This window comes from Peromyscus californicus, unplaced genomic scaffold (assembly GCF_007827085.1).
Source record: "Peromyscus californicus insignis strain IS unplaced genomic scaffold, ASM782708v3 Scaffold_8__1_contigs__length_139910024, whole genome shotgun sequence".
In the NCBI taxonomy this organism is placed as follows: Eukaryota; Metazoa; Chordata; class Mammalia; order Rodentia; family Cricetidae; genus Peromyscus; species Peromyscus californicus.
The window spans coordinates 56,558,628-56,575,164 of record NW_026294606.1 but is presented as its reverse complement, the minus strand read 5'-3'; the positions used below and the strand labels follow the sequence as shown (position 1 = coordinate 56,575,164).

Genomic DNA, 16,537 nt, shown 5'->3' with positions numbered 1-16,537 from the left:
ACTTGGAAACAACCTAGATGCCCTTTATTTTATAGTCTCTCAATGGGAAAATGAAAAAATGTAATTTTTCTTTAAATTTAGTTTTTATTCCTTTTTTGAGGCTTAAAATTTGAACAGCAACAAATCCATAACCATTTTGTTTCTTTTGTGTACATTTTCTATAGGATCTGGCTTCACTGTAACAATGAGACAAGAAAACAAGAATCTTGAATTTTATTTTAGTCTGAAACAATAAATAATTTCTCAGTCAATGTCTCCTATTAATTCAAAATGCTCTATGGAAGATAGTAATGGGCAAATACAATGAACTCAATAAACTCTGAATCATAATATGGTAATTTTTGTGGGCAGTTTCTTCCATATAAGGAAGTAAAGTGGCTCTCATTCTCTTATCACATGTAGAACTTGTCTTAACTTCTCCTGTGTGGCATAGGCTAATCTTTAACCAGGCAGGTGGAGCAGGAACTCCCATGACTTAAATGCCCTATGAAGGGGAACATCAAGCAGAGCCAGCTTATCCTGAAGAGTGACAGACGATGAACTCCAAGTGTCAACATGTGGAACTGAATGATGGTCACTTCATTCCAGTGCTGGGCTTTGGTACTGCTATACCTTCAGAGGTAAAAACAGTGATGCTTGGTTTGAAAATTCAAAATAAATAGAACAGGAATGAATGGATGTCCACCTGACTTGTAAAGTCACCCACTTCCTGGTGACACTGGGGTCCCTGGGGTTCTCAGTTTTTCCAGGGCTAGAGCTATGGATTGTTAGAGAGAAAGACTGTTCAGAGACCAGGTGTGATCTCTGGCTGCTGCTTATCCTGGAGCTGTGTTTTTCTTTTGTTTAAGCACATTTTTTTTCTGCTTCAATGCCTGAAAATGAATGTTACAGAGACTTTAAATGTTTGCTTACAATGTATTTCTCCTTTTGGGAAATGTCTGTTATGATCATTTACCCATTTTTTTTTTTTAAAAATTAACTACATGATTTTTGCCAGTCTTTTAAATTCCTTACATAGTACATATATTTCAGTTACTTGTTATGTATGAAGTCAGTAGCTGGAAATTTTTTCTTCCTATGCTGTAGATTTTTCTCTTCTTTCAAATGATTGTTATCTAAAAATGAAATGCAAATTATATTTTATGAAAGTCAACCTGCTTTCATACGTAGAATACTCTGCCCATTCTTCAAGCAAACTTATAGCTAGTAAAATTCTAAAGACTGAAGTAGAAAATACATGAAAAGCAGCATGTTGTGTATAAACAATAAACAGATGGGAAATAAAAACAATGGCATTGGGAGTGAGAGTTAAAATAGATATAGACCAGGTCTAGCTTTGTTTTTTTTGTTCCACCAGGCTAGAACTATTCCATGTATTAAAACAGAGAAGGACTGGACCCATGATTAGGGGCTGATCATGTCTATTTCTAAATGCTGCTTTGGGTTGCTCTTTTAGGTATCCAAGAGTAAGGCTACAGAAGCCACAAAAATAGCTATAGATGCTGGGTTTCGCCATATAGATTCTGCCCATATGTACCAGAATGAAGAGGAGGTAGGACTAGCCATCCGAAGCAAGATTGAAGATGGCACTGTGAAGAGGGAAGATATATTTTACACCTCCAAGGTATTGTGCGTATGGTATCCAAATAAATGAACTATGATATCTGAAGGGATGTTTATATGATTTGATCAGTAATTGTTAGTGAACTAAACATGTTTTATTCATGTGTTTGCATATTGCATGCAGTGGTGAACACAGAGTAAGATGGTGGCTTTCTCATTGTTACTGTGCTTAGATTTAAGAATTTAATTTTGATGCCTCTCCTTTTTTGTATCTCACTTCATAGTTTTTGTCTCAGTTCATAGGAATGTGATGTAACATGTACTATGGAAGACAATGACCTTGCTTATGTTCAGAACAACTTTCAAAATATTTAGTCATTTTTATCAATAAGGGAGAATTTTTATAAGACAAAACTTTTAGTGCTTAGCAAGATATAACTAATACTGTTTAAATTATATAAAATATAACAAAATGTTCAAAATATTTCCCTATAGTTGCATAAATTAAAGCTACATAAGAAAGACAGAGATAGAGGCTGACACCCAGGATCAATATCTGGCCTCCACATGCACATGAGCAACATGAATAGGAATGGCCAATAGCTAACACACACACACACACACACACACACACACACACACACACACACACACACACACAGAGCGAGAGAGAGAGAGAGAGAGAGAGAGAGAGAGAGAGAGAGAGAAGTTTACCATCATGAGTTTATTAATTCAGTGAAACATAATTTTAATGAAAAATATTATTAGTCAGTGATAAAAATTTGGGGTCTTGAGCAATGTCCTAGCTAATTCATAATACACACATATGAGCTTACATAGCTAATCAGATTAAAAGAAATTTGAGAAGTGGAATGTTTCCCCATGTGAACCAGTTTCAAATAAATAGAAAAGTATCTTCATTATCAGGTGAAGTAAAAAAAATTAATGAATTGTTACAATCTGGAAATTCAATTCGATTTTTATTACTTAACTTCTGTAGCTTTGGTGTACTTTCCATCGTCCAGAGCTGGTTAAGTCTTGCTTGGAGCAATCGCTGAAGAAACTTCAGTTGGACTATGTGGATCTCTACCTCATTAATTTCCCAATGGCCCTGAAGGTGGGTGATTTGCATCATCAAAAATACTCCATCTATGTCAGCATGACTGTGCTCTAGGTTGAAGTAAGAATCTATAAATCTATACAAACTCAGTTTTCTTTGTTTTAGAAATTAATTATATTAAGAAAGAATCCAAGCTATGAGTAGTTTCAGGCTTTTAAGTATACTTGAGAAATGTCTGTGTTTGTTATTTCTTATCTATTTATTACTACATGTTCATTTTGGTTTGTGGAGACAATTTCTATTGATGTTGGTTATGCTCTTACTGCAGGTTACAGATATAGGTAATCAATCTATCTCTACCCCTCTGTATTTTAAAGCATCAGAATTTAATTTTTAAAAGAGTCCTGATCAGACTTGAGTAGATCATTCTCTTGGTAAAGTACTTGCTCTGCAAGCATGAGGATATCAATTTCATGCCCAGAATCTATGTGTGGATGTTCATATGAGTAATCCTAGTGCTGGAGATGCAGAGGAAGGGGAGTCTCTGTGTTTTTCACAGATCAGACAGCTTCATCAAAAACATGAGTTCATCCAATGAGAGATCATGTCTCAAAAAAGTCAAGGTGGATAATATCTTGAGGAACAATATCAGACATTGAACTCTGGCCTTCCCATTCATGTGCACACACATACACAAATACCTGCACAAACATATATAGTTGCACATACGCACATATACATTGAAAATAGCAAAAATAACCTTGTTTGATCATTTCTTTTTTCATTGCTTTATTGTAATTATTCATGAACAATACAATGTGAAGAACACTGATTTTTCATCTTGAGTTAACGATGACATTACTTCTCACTGGTATTTATGGCAATGTTGCCAAGTTTCAAAATGAGAGACAGTAAACAAAAACACAGGTCAACTAAGACACCACAATAAAGACCCAGAGGTATAGCGTTTATGAACAACTATAATATATGTATGAAAATAGAACCTTACCACATAAGGATATTTCTTGCAGTTCTACATTTACAACTCATATCAAGTGTAATTTCAGAAACTATGATCCATCTGATGGAAGACTGTTTCAGCCACATTTCTTTCTGGGATCATTGTTATTGTTGAGGGAGTGCATTTTTTTTTTTTTTTTTTTTTGGTTTTTCGAGACAGGGTTTCTCTGTGTAGCTTTGCGCCTTTCCTGGAACTCGCTTTGGAGACCAGGCTGGCCTCGAACTCACAGAGATCCGCCTGGCTCTGCCTCCCGAGTGCTGGGATTAAAGGCGTGCGCCACCACCGCCCGGCTGAGGGAGTGCATTTTTTAAGAGATTACTTTAGTATTTATTTCTTTTCCAGCCAGGAGAAGAGTATTTTCCAATAGATGAACATGGAAAAGCTATATCTGACACAGTGGATCTCTGTGATACCTGGGAGGTAAGTACTAGGATTAGACAACAAAGGAAAAAAAATGCACAAATGGAGACACTTATCACAACTCTACCTGTGAGGGTGGCATGTGTCTTCTGTGTTGTAAAACAAATCGTCTACATGAAGGATAGTTTCCTTAAGAACTGGGGGAACATGCATTGTTGTGATGTAATAGAAATGAAAGAAGTAGTTTGGGGAAATGATTACGCAGTAAAGATTCTGGTTTCCTGAGGAGAGCACAGGATCCTTTGGTTAATGTTATCATTTTCTTACAACTTTTATTATTCTTAAGACTCAATTCCAGTTAAGTTCATTTTTATTTCTTCACAATGTGTCTTCTAACAGTAAAATTTATAGAAGTCTGTCTCCAACAGACTATTCTACCTATCCTATCACTACACATTCCCTCACTAGGCCATGGAGAAATGTAAGGATGCAGGACTGGCCAAGTCCATCGGGGTGTCCAACTTTAACCGCAGGCAGCTGGAGATGATCCTGAACAAGCCAGGGCTCAAGTACAAACCTGTGTGCAACCAGGTGAGAACACTCATTTTCTTTGTTCTTCATTCCCCTCCTCTTCCTCCTCCTTATTCTCATCTTCTTCCTTCTCTTTGTCCTCCTCCTTCTTGTCAGTGGTTGATAGGTACGTTTGTATTGTTCATCTTCATTTTGTGGAACACCAGAAGCTGACAGCAGAGTGTTTATGCATAGGACATACACAACACTGGATTGTGTTTTGCACTATGAGGTCTTGGTGGAATGTATTGACAGATTCTTTCCTTAGTTGTACCTACGATTTTAGAGAGATACAGACGATCAAGGTAGATTGTAGTCATTAATCACACTCTAAAGGAAGGATGAACATCTCTGGCATATGAAAATGAGCAATGATTAATGGGCAGGTGCTCTAAGGAACTGGGCTTAGGTAAGACTGAGAAAGCCTGGATGACTAGTAAGCAAGGATGCTGTGAAAGTAAAATGATGTTGGTCTGGGTTCCTGTGGAGTTTAGATGCCTGACTGATTTTTCTTGCCTGGTTTCTGGCTTGTGGACCAGGTTTTAGCTACATTAAAAATTACTGCAGACTTTGAAGCTCACCAGGGTTAGAGGCAGGGAGCTTCCTGCTTATGATAATACTATTTGTGTATATGAAATTAACACCCAGGACCTTTGAAGAATACTGCAGCTGGCTTTGTTCTTGAGCATATTTCAATTTCTTCTCCTGGTTTGTGGCATCAAATAAATTGATAAATAAATTCTTTGTGTCCATGGTTCCATCCTCTAAGATCTTTTTAATGCATTTATTGGACAAGTAAGAGTTCTATATAGGAAATGTGAACTCATGTCCGTATTTGGTATATCATGACTAAGCGCCATATGTCATATTACATTTTAAAAATTAATGTTCTATCAATAATTATATTTATGCAATTTTTATAAGAACCAATTTAAAGCACTGTAAAATTTGAATTTCTGCTACAGATCATTCACAGTTCTTTACCCCCACTTAAAACAGTCACATTTCACCAGGTTGCAGACTACAGGTACATATGTACATGAACTCTGTTGCTTAGTTTTTCCAAAGCTTGTTGCAACTATGACTATCAACCTCTACTTTTTAAGTAGCGTGGGTTGATCAGATATGTGTACTTTAATGAAAGATCCTTGTTTTATTGCAAGTTTGCACAGTTACGTTTATGTCTAGAAGATTTATTGCACTAATTTTAAACATTGTTTTTTGCCTACAAAATGTCATTATTGTGCTATAACCCCAAATTGGACTCAACTAAGTAGCATGTATTGATAAGCTGCCCCCCTGCTTAAGTCCATTTGACTATGTGGTAATGCTAATGTTAGGCAAATCTCTTCTGTTAAAAATATATTTTCTTCCATTGTAATCACTGTGACATAGATGCATGAAAGGAATTCATATTTCATAGTCCAACATAATTAGATAACTCCTAAGTGAATTTTGCCAGAGATGGTTATTATGTTGGGGTTTGGAAATACCAACTGTCACTTTTACCCACTCCTTAGTTATTGTCTACTTAAAAATTCATTTGTGAGGTAGAGATAGACACATTACAAAATTTTACCTATTAGATAAAGGTAATACTTTTAGTTACAAATATTCCAGAAGGAGTTACTATTATAATTATCACCAGTACATACATAGTTTGACATTCTCTCTCTCTCTCCTCTCTCTCTCTCTCTCTCTCTCTCTCTCTCTCTCTCTCTCTCTCTCTCTCTCTCCTCTCCCTCTCCCTCTCCCTCTCCCTCTCCCTCTCCCTCTCCCTCTCCCTCTCCCTCTCCCTCTCCCTCTCCCTCTCTCCCTCTGCCATATGTATGTGTCATGTGTGTCTTTTTTCATGTGCACGTACTATGAAATCATTTATTTTTATTTACTGCATATATCTGAATTGATTTTTTGTTAATGCTGATATCTGCCAAAATACCACTTTTGAGACCTCTACCAAATTAGTTGTTTCAGCCTCTAGGCTTTCCCATAGGAGTGTTTGATCAAGTTCTTGCTTTATTGTGCTGTTTAATAGTCAAAACCTTGAAAGCCCATTTCCTGGCCCACATTTAGAATCAGTCATGATTCCTCATAAAGGAAACAGTATTAACATATAAAATTTTGTAACTAGGATTAGTTCATCTAATATTTACTACTTTTTTACTTTTCCCAGGAACACGGACATCCAAAGTTTTTTATTGTTTGATAATTTCATATATGCATAAAATGTTTTGATTAAACATGCTCACAACTTCCTCCCCTCTAATTTCTCCCTTATGTCCTCCACTTTTCTCTCCCAACTTCTTGTGCTGTTCTGGTTTTTTGTTGTTGCTTGCCCTTTTTAATTATTTTCAATATGTTTTAATTGAAATAGAATTGAATCACTTCTCCTCTAGTGACTCTCCTTTAAACCCATGTCCTCCTTAAATTGATAGCCCCCATTTTATTGATTATTATTATTACATACATATATGTATATGCATGCATGTATGTATATACACACATATTTATAGCCTGTTGATTCCACTTTTGTTGGTGGTATGTATATGATTTCAAGCCTGACTGCTTACCAATTCTACGTAGTTTTGTCAGTAAGTGCATGGGTACGTACTGGATCATAGATTGCTGCTTGGGTGCCCTATCCATGAAAAAAACTCATTCTCTCTCTCCCAGCGGCCATCAATTGCCAATAGCTCATCAGCTAGGGATGGGACTTCATGGGCATCTTTTACAGCCTTGCTGGGACATTGACTGGCTTTAGTACGTGTAGGTCTTATACATGCTGTCACAACTGCCATGACATCAGGTGTGCAATGGCCCTGCCACAGCTCAAAAGCACTGTTTTTCTATAGTCATTCACTACCTCTGGTCTGCAATCTTTTTGCCCACTCTTCTGCAATAATCCCTAATCCTTAGGAGGGGCTGTAATTCAGATGCCTCATTTAAGGCTCAACACTCCACATAGTCTCTTATTCTTTGCCCATTGACTAGTTGTGTGTCTCTGCATTAGTTACCATCTACTGCAAAAGAGTATTCTCTGATGAAGGTAGAGATGCACTAATCTGTGGTATAAAGATAAGTACTTAGGGGTTGTTTAATACTATATCCATTTAGTAGATAAGATCATAGTCAATAGAGGAGAACCTGCAACCATTAAAACATTTTATTTATTCTATGTGTCTTTTACATTATGTATCATGATCCCATTCATTTCCCCATCCCTTTGCATCTGCCCTCTGCCCCTGTACCTTCCCAGTAAAACAAAATTTAAGAGAAAAAAGGAAAAAAATAGAAAGGGAAAAAAATAATTTTTTTTTTTAAATCTCAGCACAGAAGCTGCAGTGTGACACAGTGAGTCATGCCATAGACTCCTTTGTCCATATATCTTTACTTGCAAGTGTTCATTGCAAAAAGTCATTGCTCTGGTTTGAAGCCTCTGTTTTCTACTACACTATTGATGTTGGGTCCTCACTGGGACTATTCCTGGGTATCCTGCTGTTGCCCTGTGTTTTGGAGATCCTGCAGCTTTGGGTCTGCGGGGTCAGATTCCTTCACATACTACAGCAGGTCATAGATGGGGTGGATGTTGGGACAGGCCAAGTTATAACCCTGGGTCTCGGCCTGGGCAAATGAGAAATGGAGCCAGCTCTCCCATGTTTACAACTTCAGGACTGACTCACCTACACCTGCACTAATAGGGTCTTGGCTCTCCCACTCTTACCATTAAAACTTTGCAAAACAAAAATCTGGGGGATTGAATGGAAATTATAGAAAGGGGGAAAATAAAATGATGGTGTGAATAGGGTCAAAGTATTGGATATTACTGCATAAGCATATCTTTATGAAAACCATCAACATATACAATCAATATATCAATTAAAACTATATGATCACAGTTCTATGTTTTAGATTCTCTATTCATTTCTCTCTTTTGCCTTTCTTTTTGTTTTCTGAGATGTGATCTCTGACTGCAGCGCAGGCTGGCCTTGAATTAGTGACACTTGCTGCCTCAGTGACCTATATTCTGGGATAACATGCATAAACCACCACATGAGCCTTAACATATTCAAACTCATATGTCATGATACACAGGCTTTCCTAATTTAGCTTATTTTATTTAAAGCTATGTTCTTTGTAATAGTATGGAGTTTCATATAATATGGAATCTCTCCTTCATCCTTCTGCAGGTGGAATGTCATCCTTATCTCAATCAGAGCAAACTGCTGGATTTCTGCAAGTCAAAAGACATTGTTTTGGTTGCCTACAGTGCTCTGGGCACCCACCGAGATAAACATTGGTAATGTGGACATTAGGAATTAAGCCTCTGGAAATAATTGACGGAATTTTTTTCTGTCATTGCACTTCTATGTTTCTGGAGTTCATATTCAAATGAACTATGGGCAGAGAGAATTTTCACTTTGGAGCAAATGAATAATAATAGTGTTGCAGACTGAGGGTCTGAATTTGGGAAACCATAGTCTCAGAAGTTCTTAACAAGCCAAATACATTGATTGAGGAATTCATTCTCCCTTCCCTATTCTAGGGTAGACCAGAGCACTCCTGTTCTCTTGGATGACCCAGTTCTTGCTTCCATGGCAAAAAAATACAAGCAAACTCCAGCCTTGATTGCCCTTCGCTACCAGATCCAGCGTGGGGTTGTGGTCCTTGTAAAGAGTCTCAACGAGGCCAGGATCAAAGAGAACATGCAGGTGATGAGTGAGGCATTGGGTTTCTCTGGCCCTAACAAAATCACCACATGTAGTACTTCTCCAGCTCAGAAGACTTGTCTGAACTTAATCCTTCTATCTTATATTTCCAAGCAAGTGTACTTTATACTCATTTAAAATATTTTATCCTCTGTGGAATCATCATTGTTTGAATTTTATATTTTCAAGGAGGACTTATGTCTGGTTTTCTAATAAATAGATACACATATTTTTATGTCAGGAAGTTCAGCCATGAAGGTGGCATTAGTAAACTACTTCTGCTACCTCATAGCAGGAGTAAGAAAAGTGAATGACACAAATCTTGGCTAACTTCAGTTTCATGTACTCTGTAGATCACAGGTGTTCTCTGGAGTTTGTTTCTGTGGTTGCTGTTGTATTTGGGGTGTGTGGCATATTCTGTGGCTAAAGTGGGTTTTCTGTGACAGTCTAGCATCCAGGTTTATATGCAGCTGAAGATAATCTTGAATTTCTAATTTTTCTAATTCTACCTTCCAAGTCTGGGACTACTGGCATATGCCTCCAAACATGGCTCATCTTGATATGTGTGGACTTTTCTTAAAAGTATCCATTTGCCAGATTTCACTCGGAGTGTTTAAATATTTGTCAAATATTACTTGAAACTCTGTTATTTTCGAGATCTTGGACTTTTAACAATATTGTGGTGTCTAATTGTTGATTGTGATAGGAACTCCCTGATATTTAGATGAGGTTTTACATATACCAACTTTTATAACTTTCACTCTGAGGATTTTGTATGTCTTATATTTTATTTATTCATAAAACATGCTTATAGTTTTTTTGTAATACTTTCAGGGTTTTTTTTTTTTTTTTTTTGGTTTTTTGAGACATAGTTTCTCTGTGTAACAGCCCTGGCTATCTTGGAACTTGCTTTGTAGACCAGGCTGGTCTCGAGCTCACAGAGATCCACCTGCCTCTGCCTTCTGAGTGCTGGGGTTAAAGGCATGCACCACAACCCAGCTTAAATTTTTTTATGTGTTTCAAATATAAAGGAAAATTTAAGGAGTTTTACAATCCATGTCTATCATTTAAACTCATCAGTTGGTATTTGATTGACATATTTTCTTTTTCATTATATCTTGGTATTAATTTTTAGATCAGTTCTAGCAATTTATAGACCCATTTTTTTCAATATATTAACAACTGTAAAACATCCTGTTGATTAAACTGCCCAAAATGTATTAAAGATGACCTTCTGGAAACAAGTCCTTAGTTCCTTTGTATAAGACATTGTTAATATTAGAAGAATGCCCATTTAAATTGTGTTCAAAATAACATTTTCATATTTTGAGTATTTGTTCATAAACGGAAATAAAACTATATAAACGATGATTACTGAATTGTGTTTCACATTCAGAAAATTGCACTCCTTGTTTATATCATCTAAGCAATGATGTTTTCTTCTTTGAATGACATCAGATTTCTTTCCTCCTCTCCTTCCATTCAAACCTTCTTCGCCCATAATATGTGGATGGATTCGATATCTGGAGAGGTTTTGAGTGATGCTGTCCCTGGTATTCACTTCTCACTTGAGTGTTTTGTTAAATATCTTTGTATTTTGTGGGAGCTGAAATTTTTCAAGCATTTTGTCTGCACGGTTGTTTCAGTCTGTTGCATTTATAATGTGCGGGTTGGCAAACATGCAGTCTAAGTATGTAAAATGTTTCCTATCTGTGTGGTAGGTTTTTGAATTCCAGTTGCGTCCAGAGGATATGAAAGTCCTTGATGGCCTGAACAGAAATCTGCGATATGTAGCTGGAGTGGTGTAAGTCACTTTGGTAACATTCTTTACTGCAATTATTTTCAGGTGGAATGCTTTTTTTTTTTTTTTTTTGGTTTTTTTTTTTTTTTTTTTTTTCGAGACAGGGTTTCTCTGTGTAGCTTTGCGCCTCTCCTGGAACTCACTTGGTAGCCCAGGCTGGCCTCGAACTCACAGAGATCCGCCTGGCTCTGCCTCCCGAGTGCTGGGATTAAAGGCGTGCGCCACCACTCAGTGGTAGAGCGCTTGCATAGCAAGCGCAAGGCCCTGGGTTCGGTCCTCAGCTCTGGGAAAAAAAAAAAAAAAAAAAAAAAAAGGTCAGGTGGAATGCTTTTAAAGTTATCTCAAATATAAAAAAAGCAGAGGCAATCAGAGCCTAAGACTAGGAAAAAGATTTTCTGGAATTTTTTATAGTCTGTTCAGAGTTCTGACCTTATAGCAGCAGAGTGAGAAGACCCAGGGTCACCATGATCTGCTGTACCTGAAGATCTGTATTATTTCATGGAGTATACTGGGTCAGTCAGCATCACTGCTGAATCTCCATTTTCCCTTCGGTCATCTGAATCTGCATGTCCTGTGCATATGTACTGGGCATTTTAAGGAGCCCATTGAAACATTTCCAATATCAATGTTATGCCATTTTTTCCAGTACTTGTTTAATTCCTGATCATAATTAAACACATGACCATCAACCCTGTAGTCCATGTTATAGCCTGCAATTGAAACTATTCACTAGATTCAGGAATTCTAATGGTTTTTAATAGTTTGAAAAACTTCCCTTGTTTCTTGCTGTGCTTTCAGTCAGAAGCTAAGCACTCTCATTTCGAGACCCACTAGCTTGATGTGTTCAGTAGCACAGTTGGTACTGATTTCCTGAAACAGAGATAGTCAATTCAGAGGATTAGGAAATTATAAAAAAGATGTTTAAGACTCAGAAAAGGGAGTCATTTGACTTGCAGATTGTAGATCTTAGTTTGATCTCCAGAACTAATATCATATTAATATTGTACTAGTATATACCAATATTATACAAGAACACACATTTTGCTAATATTTTTTTGAATCACCTTTTTCTCCCTTTTATGACTGTTACTGTATGGAGATCCTTTACACGCATCTCCTTAGATATAGAATTTTGCCTTGTATGACATTTTGTTTCTATTTCTGAGTCAAAGCCCTTATGTTATGTGTGACAGGCAGCTAATAAATGATCAATTTAAAAATCAAAATGAGACTGCTAGTAGTAATTTTATCTCCTCAAGCCATATGTTCACACAGAGTATGTAGCTTGACTTATTTGTTTCAAGACAAATAGACCAGTTCTTTGTTTTATTGAGAAACTATACTAGAAAGAAAACATTATCTTTACTTCTTTGGTAGATGCATGTTTCATCATCTGATTCTGCATTTTCTGTTGAGTTTCAGGGAAAGGAGAATGAATACTTTATCTGTTGTTTTATTTGCAATTAGAAAACAGTATTTATGAAAGTAAGAAAGACAGACTCTATGCCTTACAAGAAATAAAAAATATATGCTTCCAAACTAATATCAGCATCAAAGAAATTATTCCTTCCAGAAACAGAATAATCAAATGCAGTATGTAAAAATTTTTGTCTTTGCAGTTTTTCTGGCCACCCTAACTTTCCATTTTCTGATGAATATTAATGTGTGAGGACTGCTGCTGTATGCCTCGTGGGATGGTCAGTGGACAGTGCTGTAGTAGACCACTCACATGCCAATGACTGGAATTTGTCACTTCTTCTCAGTAGCAAATCAGCCTGGAATTACTCCAAAGCTTGAAAGAAATAAAAAAGAAACAAAGAAAAATGTGTCCCCTTCTGAAAATAAATAAAAATCACTTTCTTCAGCATTTGTCAATGTCTGTATATTAACCGAATATTTTATCTTCTTCTGATCCATTATGACCATAAACTGATTTGCTAAGAAGTTTATATCCAAGGAAGATAACAATCATTTCACAGGTAGTTCTTACAGAACAGAGTGGGTAGAGTTTTCATCCTTTGAGGAGTTGCAGTAAGCAGGTGTTTCTTAATCTGTGTTTCTCCAGCTTAAGGATGAAGAAACACACTTCGTGTCGTCTGAGAGATGAGGTTTACATAATGAGAAGATGGACCAATAAGCCCACGGCTCCTGTCCACCCATTTGGGAATCAAAGCTCCAAGATTTGGAGATACAATGTCTAGTATGTGAGGGTTCAGGGACGTGAGAAATGAACCAGCCTGAGATCATGAGATCTCAAACCACAGTAGAATGTAGAGGGCAAAGGATTTATCATACTCTTTTTGGATATTTTCTTATGTGTGTTTTGAGGATAAAAGGAATTTTTCAGAATGTACCCTGCCTAGAGCTCAACATCTGCCTCTCCACAACCTACTGTGATGACAGGTATGGAAGAATATCCGTAGATGTAGGAAGCTTGAGAGGTAGCCTGTTGTCCCCTGGAACCTAGATGATCTAAGGTCATGGGAAAATATATTAGCCAACCTTTTAGCCCCTATATCTTCATTGGCTTTGGCCCTCATCTATTACTGTGGAAAACAGAGGTAAATTACACCAGGATTGAAGAATAAAAAAGTGGTTTAAAATTTAGTTATAGAACTATCAGATAATGCTTGGCAAAGACACAGTGTTAAACAATGTTGACTCTGTTCACATTCACCTTCCTAATTAGAAGCCTGACAAATTTAATAAAAACTGTGAACAACAACAATAACAAAACCTCTGTTCTTGAAGCAAATTTTTGAAAATATACTATTTTCCTGAAAAAATAAACCAATTTACTTCTTAATAAAAACATAGGAAGCAAAATCTGAAACACAGAATGACAAGTTTTATTGTCTTAAATATCTATGTTTACAAAAATGCAACAAAACATTCTCATATATATATATATATATATATATATAGTATGTATGTTTCGTCAGCAAATATAAATTAACCATTTTGTTAAATATATGGCTTACTATAACAAACATTTAGAAGCTGATTTTTTTTTAGTCATTAACTTTTTGAGTTTATATGATAGCCAAAGCAAGATAAAGCTCCAAGGTCTGGCTTTAGTTTGTATTGTCCTCTTTTGAGTAATTTGCTGCAGGTAAGCTTATTAATGAGTTTGATGGTGATTCAGGAAAGCAATCAAACCATGACTTAGTGAACACAGCTAACCACAACTTGGTAAACTTAATCATGACTCAGCAGTAAACCAAACCATGAAGCATCAAAAACACCAACCATGATCCTGGAACATAGTAAACAATGACTCAGCACAGTAGTCAGACAACAGTAAGCAGAAAACAACTCAGCAAAATATCAAACCAAAACTCATCAAAATAGCAAATTACTGTGGATCTCTGCATCTGCTTCCATCAGTCATTGGATGAGAGTTCTATCATGACACTTAGGGTGTTCGGCCATCTGATCACCAGAGTAGGTCAGCTCAGGCACTCTCTCGACCATTGCCAGTTGTCTATAGTGGAGGTATCTTTGTGGATTTCTGGGTACCTCTCTAGCACTCTGCTTCCTATCCCCTGGGGTCTTCGTTTATCATGGTATCTCTTTTCTTTTTCTCCCACTCTGTTCCTGATCCAGCTGGGACCTCCTGTTCCCCTAAGCTCTCTTTCCCCCCTGACCCTTTCCCTCCATTATCCCACCCCCACCCCCAGTTTGCTCATGTGGATCTCATCCATTTCTCTGTCCTTGGGTGACCCCTGTGTCTTTCTTAGGGTCCTCTTTACTAGGTAGCTTCCCTGGAGTTGTGAATTGCAGTCTGGTTATTCATTGCTTTACATCTAGTATCCACTTATGAGTGAGTACATACCATGTTTGTCTTTCTGAGTCTGGGTTACCTCACTCAGGATGATTTTTTCTAGTTCCATTTATTTGCCTGCAAACCTTATGATGTCATTGTTTTTCTCTACTGAGTAGTACTCCATTGTGTATATGTACCACATTTTATTTATCCATTCTTCAGTTGAAGGGCATCTAGGTTGTTTCCAGGTTCTGGTTATTACAAATAATACTACTATGACCATAGTTGAACATGTGTCCTTGTGGTATGATTGAATATTCCTTGGGTATATGCCCAAGAATGGTGAAGCTGGGTCTTGAGGGAAGTTGAGCCATATTGATTTCCAAAGTGTCTGTACATGTTTGCATTCCCACCAACAGTGGAGGAGTGTTCCCCTTGCTCCACATCCTCTCCAACATAAGCTGTCTTCACTGTTTTGATCTTAGCCATTCTGATGGGTGTAAGGTGGTATCTCAGAGTTGTTTTGATTTGCATTTCCCTGATGATTAAGGATGTTGAGCAATTCCTTAGATGTCTTTCAGCCATTTGAGCTTCTTCTGTTGAGAATTCTGTTTAGCTATATAGCCCATTTTTTAATTGGACTGTTGGGTATTTTGACGTCTAACTTCTTGAGTTCTTTATATGTTCCAAATATCAGCCCTCTCTCAGATGTGGGGTTGGTGGAGGGAGAGAGGAGGGATAACATGAGCAAGAGATATTGAGACCATGATTGGAAAAAGCACAGGGACAAACAGCCAAACTGTTGGAAACACATGAACTATGAACCAATAGCTGAGGAGCCCCCAACTGGATCAGGCCCTCTGGATAAGTGAGACAGCTGATTAGCTTGAGCTGTTTAGGAGGCCCCCAGGCAGTGGGTCAGAGACCTGTCCTTGGTGCATGAGCTGACTTTTTGGAACCTAGGCCCTATGCTGAGACACTTTGCTCAACCTTGGTACAGGGAGGAGGGGACTGGACCTGTCTCAACTGAATCTACCAGGCTGAGCTGAGTTCCCAGGGGAGACCTTGCCTTGGAGGAGGTGGGAATGGGAGGTGAATTGGGGGGGAAGACTGGGGAGTGGGAGGAGGGAAGACAGGGGAATCCATGGCTGATATGTAAAATTAAATTAATTATAAAATAAAAATATTAAAAAAATAGCAAACTACCATTCTACAGTGTGATGGATAGCTTAGTAAAATGGAGTTAGGTTTGATGTTGGGATCAGGACTATGAGTTAGTGGTTGGGTTAGAGTTTGGTGTAATATTAAGTTCAGAATTAGTCCTGGGTTGTGGACTAATAAAGGTAGGGTTTATGCTTAGGAGTAGAGATTAGGATTTAGGGTGAAGGTGAAGAGTTAGGGCTAGAGTTAAATATAGAGATTAGAGGTTAGAGCTAGAGTATAGGTTAAGGGTTAGATTAGGGTTATGAATGAATTAGAGATTACTGTTAGGATTATGTTGAGAGGTTAGGGCTTATCAGTTTAGAGTTAGTTTTCCTGCTTAGTGCTTAGGGTTAGGATTAAGGTTCAATCTCTAGCACCTATGTAATAAAGATGGACATAATTTCAGCACTGGAGAAACTGAGATACTGTTATTCCTGGGGCTCATTAGCCAACCAGTCTAGTCTACTCAGTGACTTATAGGCCATTT

General features: G+C 37.4%; 1 protein-coding gene across 3 annotated transcripts; it reads left to right on the top strand.

Moving 5' to 3' along the window:
- Positions 1–536: 536 nt before the first annotated feature.
- LOC128103437 (estradiol 17 beta-dehydrogenase 5-like) lies at positions 537–12,743 on the top strand. 3 transcript variants are annotated; one of them, XM_052727840.1, is made up of 9 exons: positions 537–620; positions 1,457–1,624; positions 2,564–2,680; positions 3,987–4,064; positions 4,473–4,595; positions 8,762–8,871; positions 9,118–9,283; positions 11,017–11,084; positions 12,701–12,743. In XM_052727840.1, the coding sequence occupies exons 1-9, from the start codon at positions 537–539 to the stop codon at positions 12,741–12,743; spliced, it is 957 nt and encodes a 318-aa protein (XP_052583800.1). The 3 variants fall into 3 exon arrangements, with proteins under 3 accessions (XP_052583800.1, XP_052583799.1, XP_052583801.1); XM_052727839.1 differs by having other exon boundaries at positions 11,002–11,084; XM_052727841.1 differs by lacking the exon at positions 3,987–4,064 and having other exon boundaries at positions 11,002–11,084.
- The last annotated feature ends 3,794 nt before the right edge of the window (positions 12,744–16,537 follow it).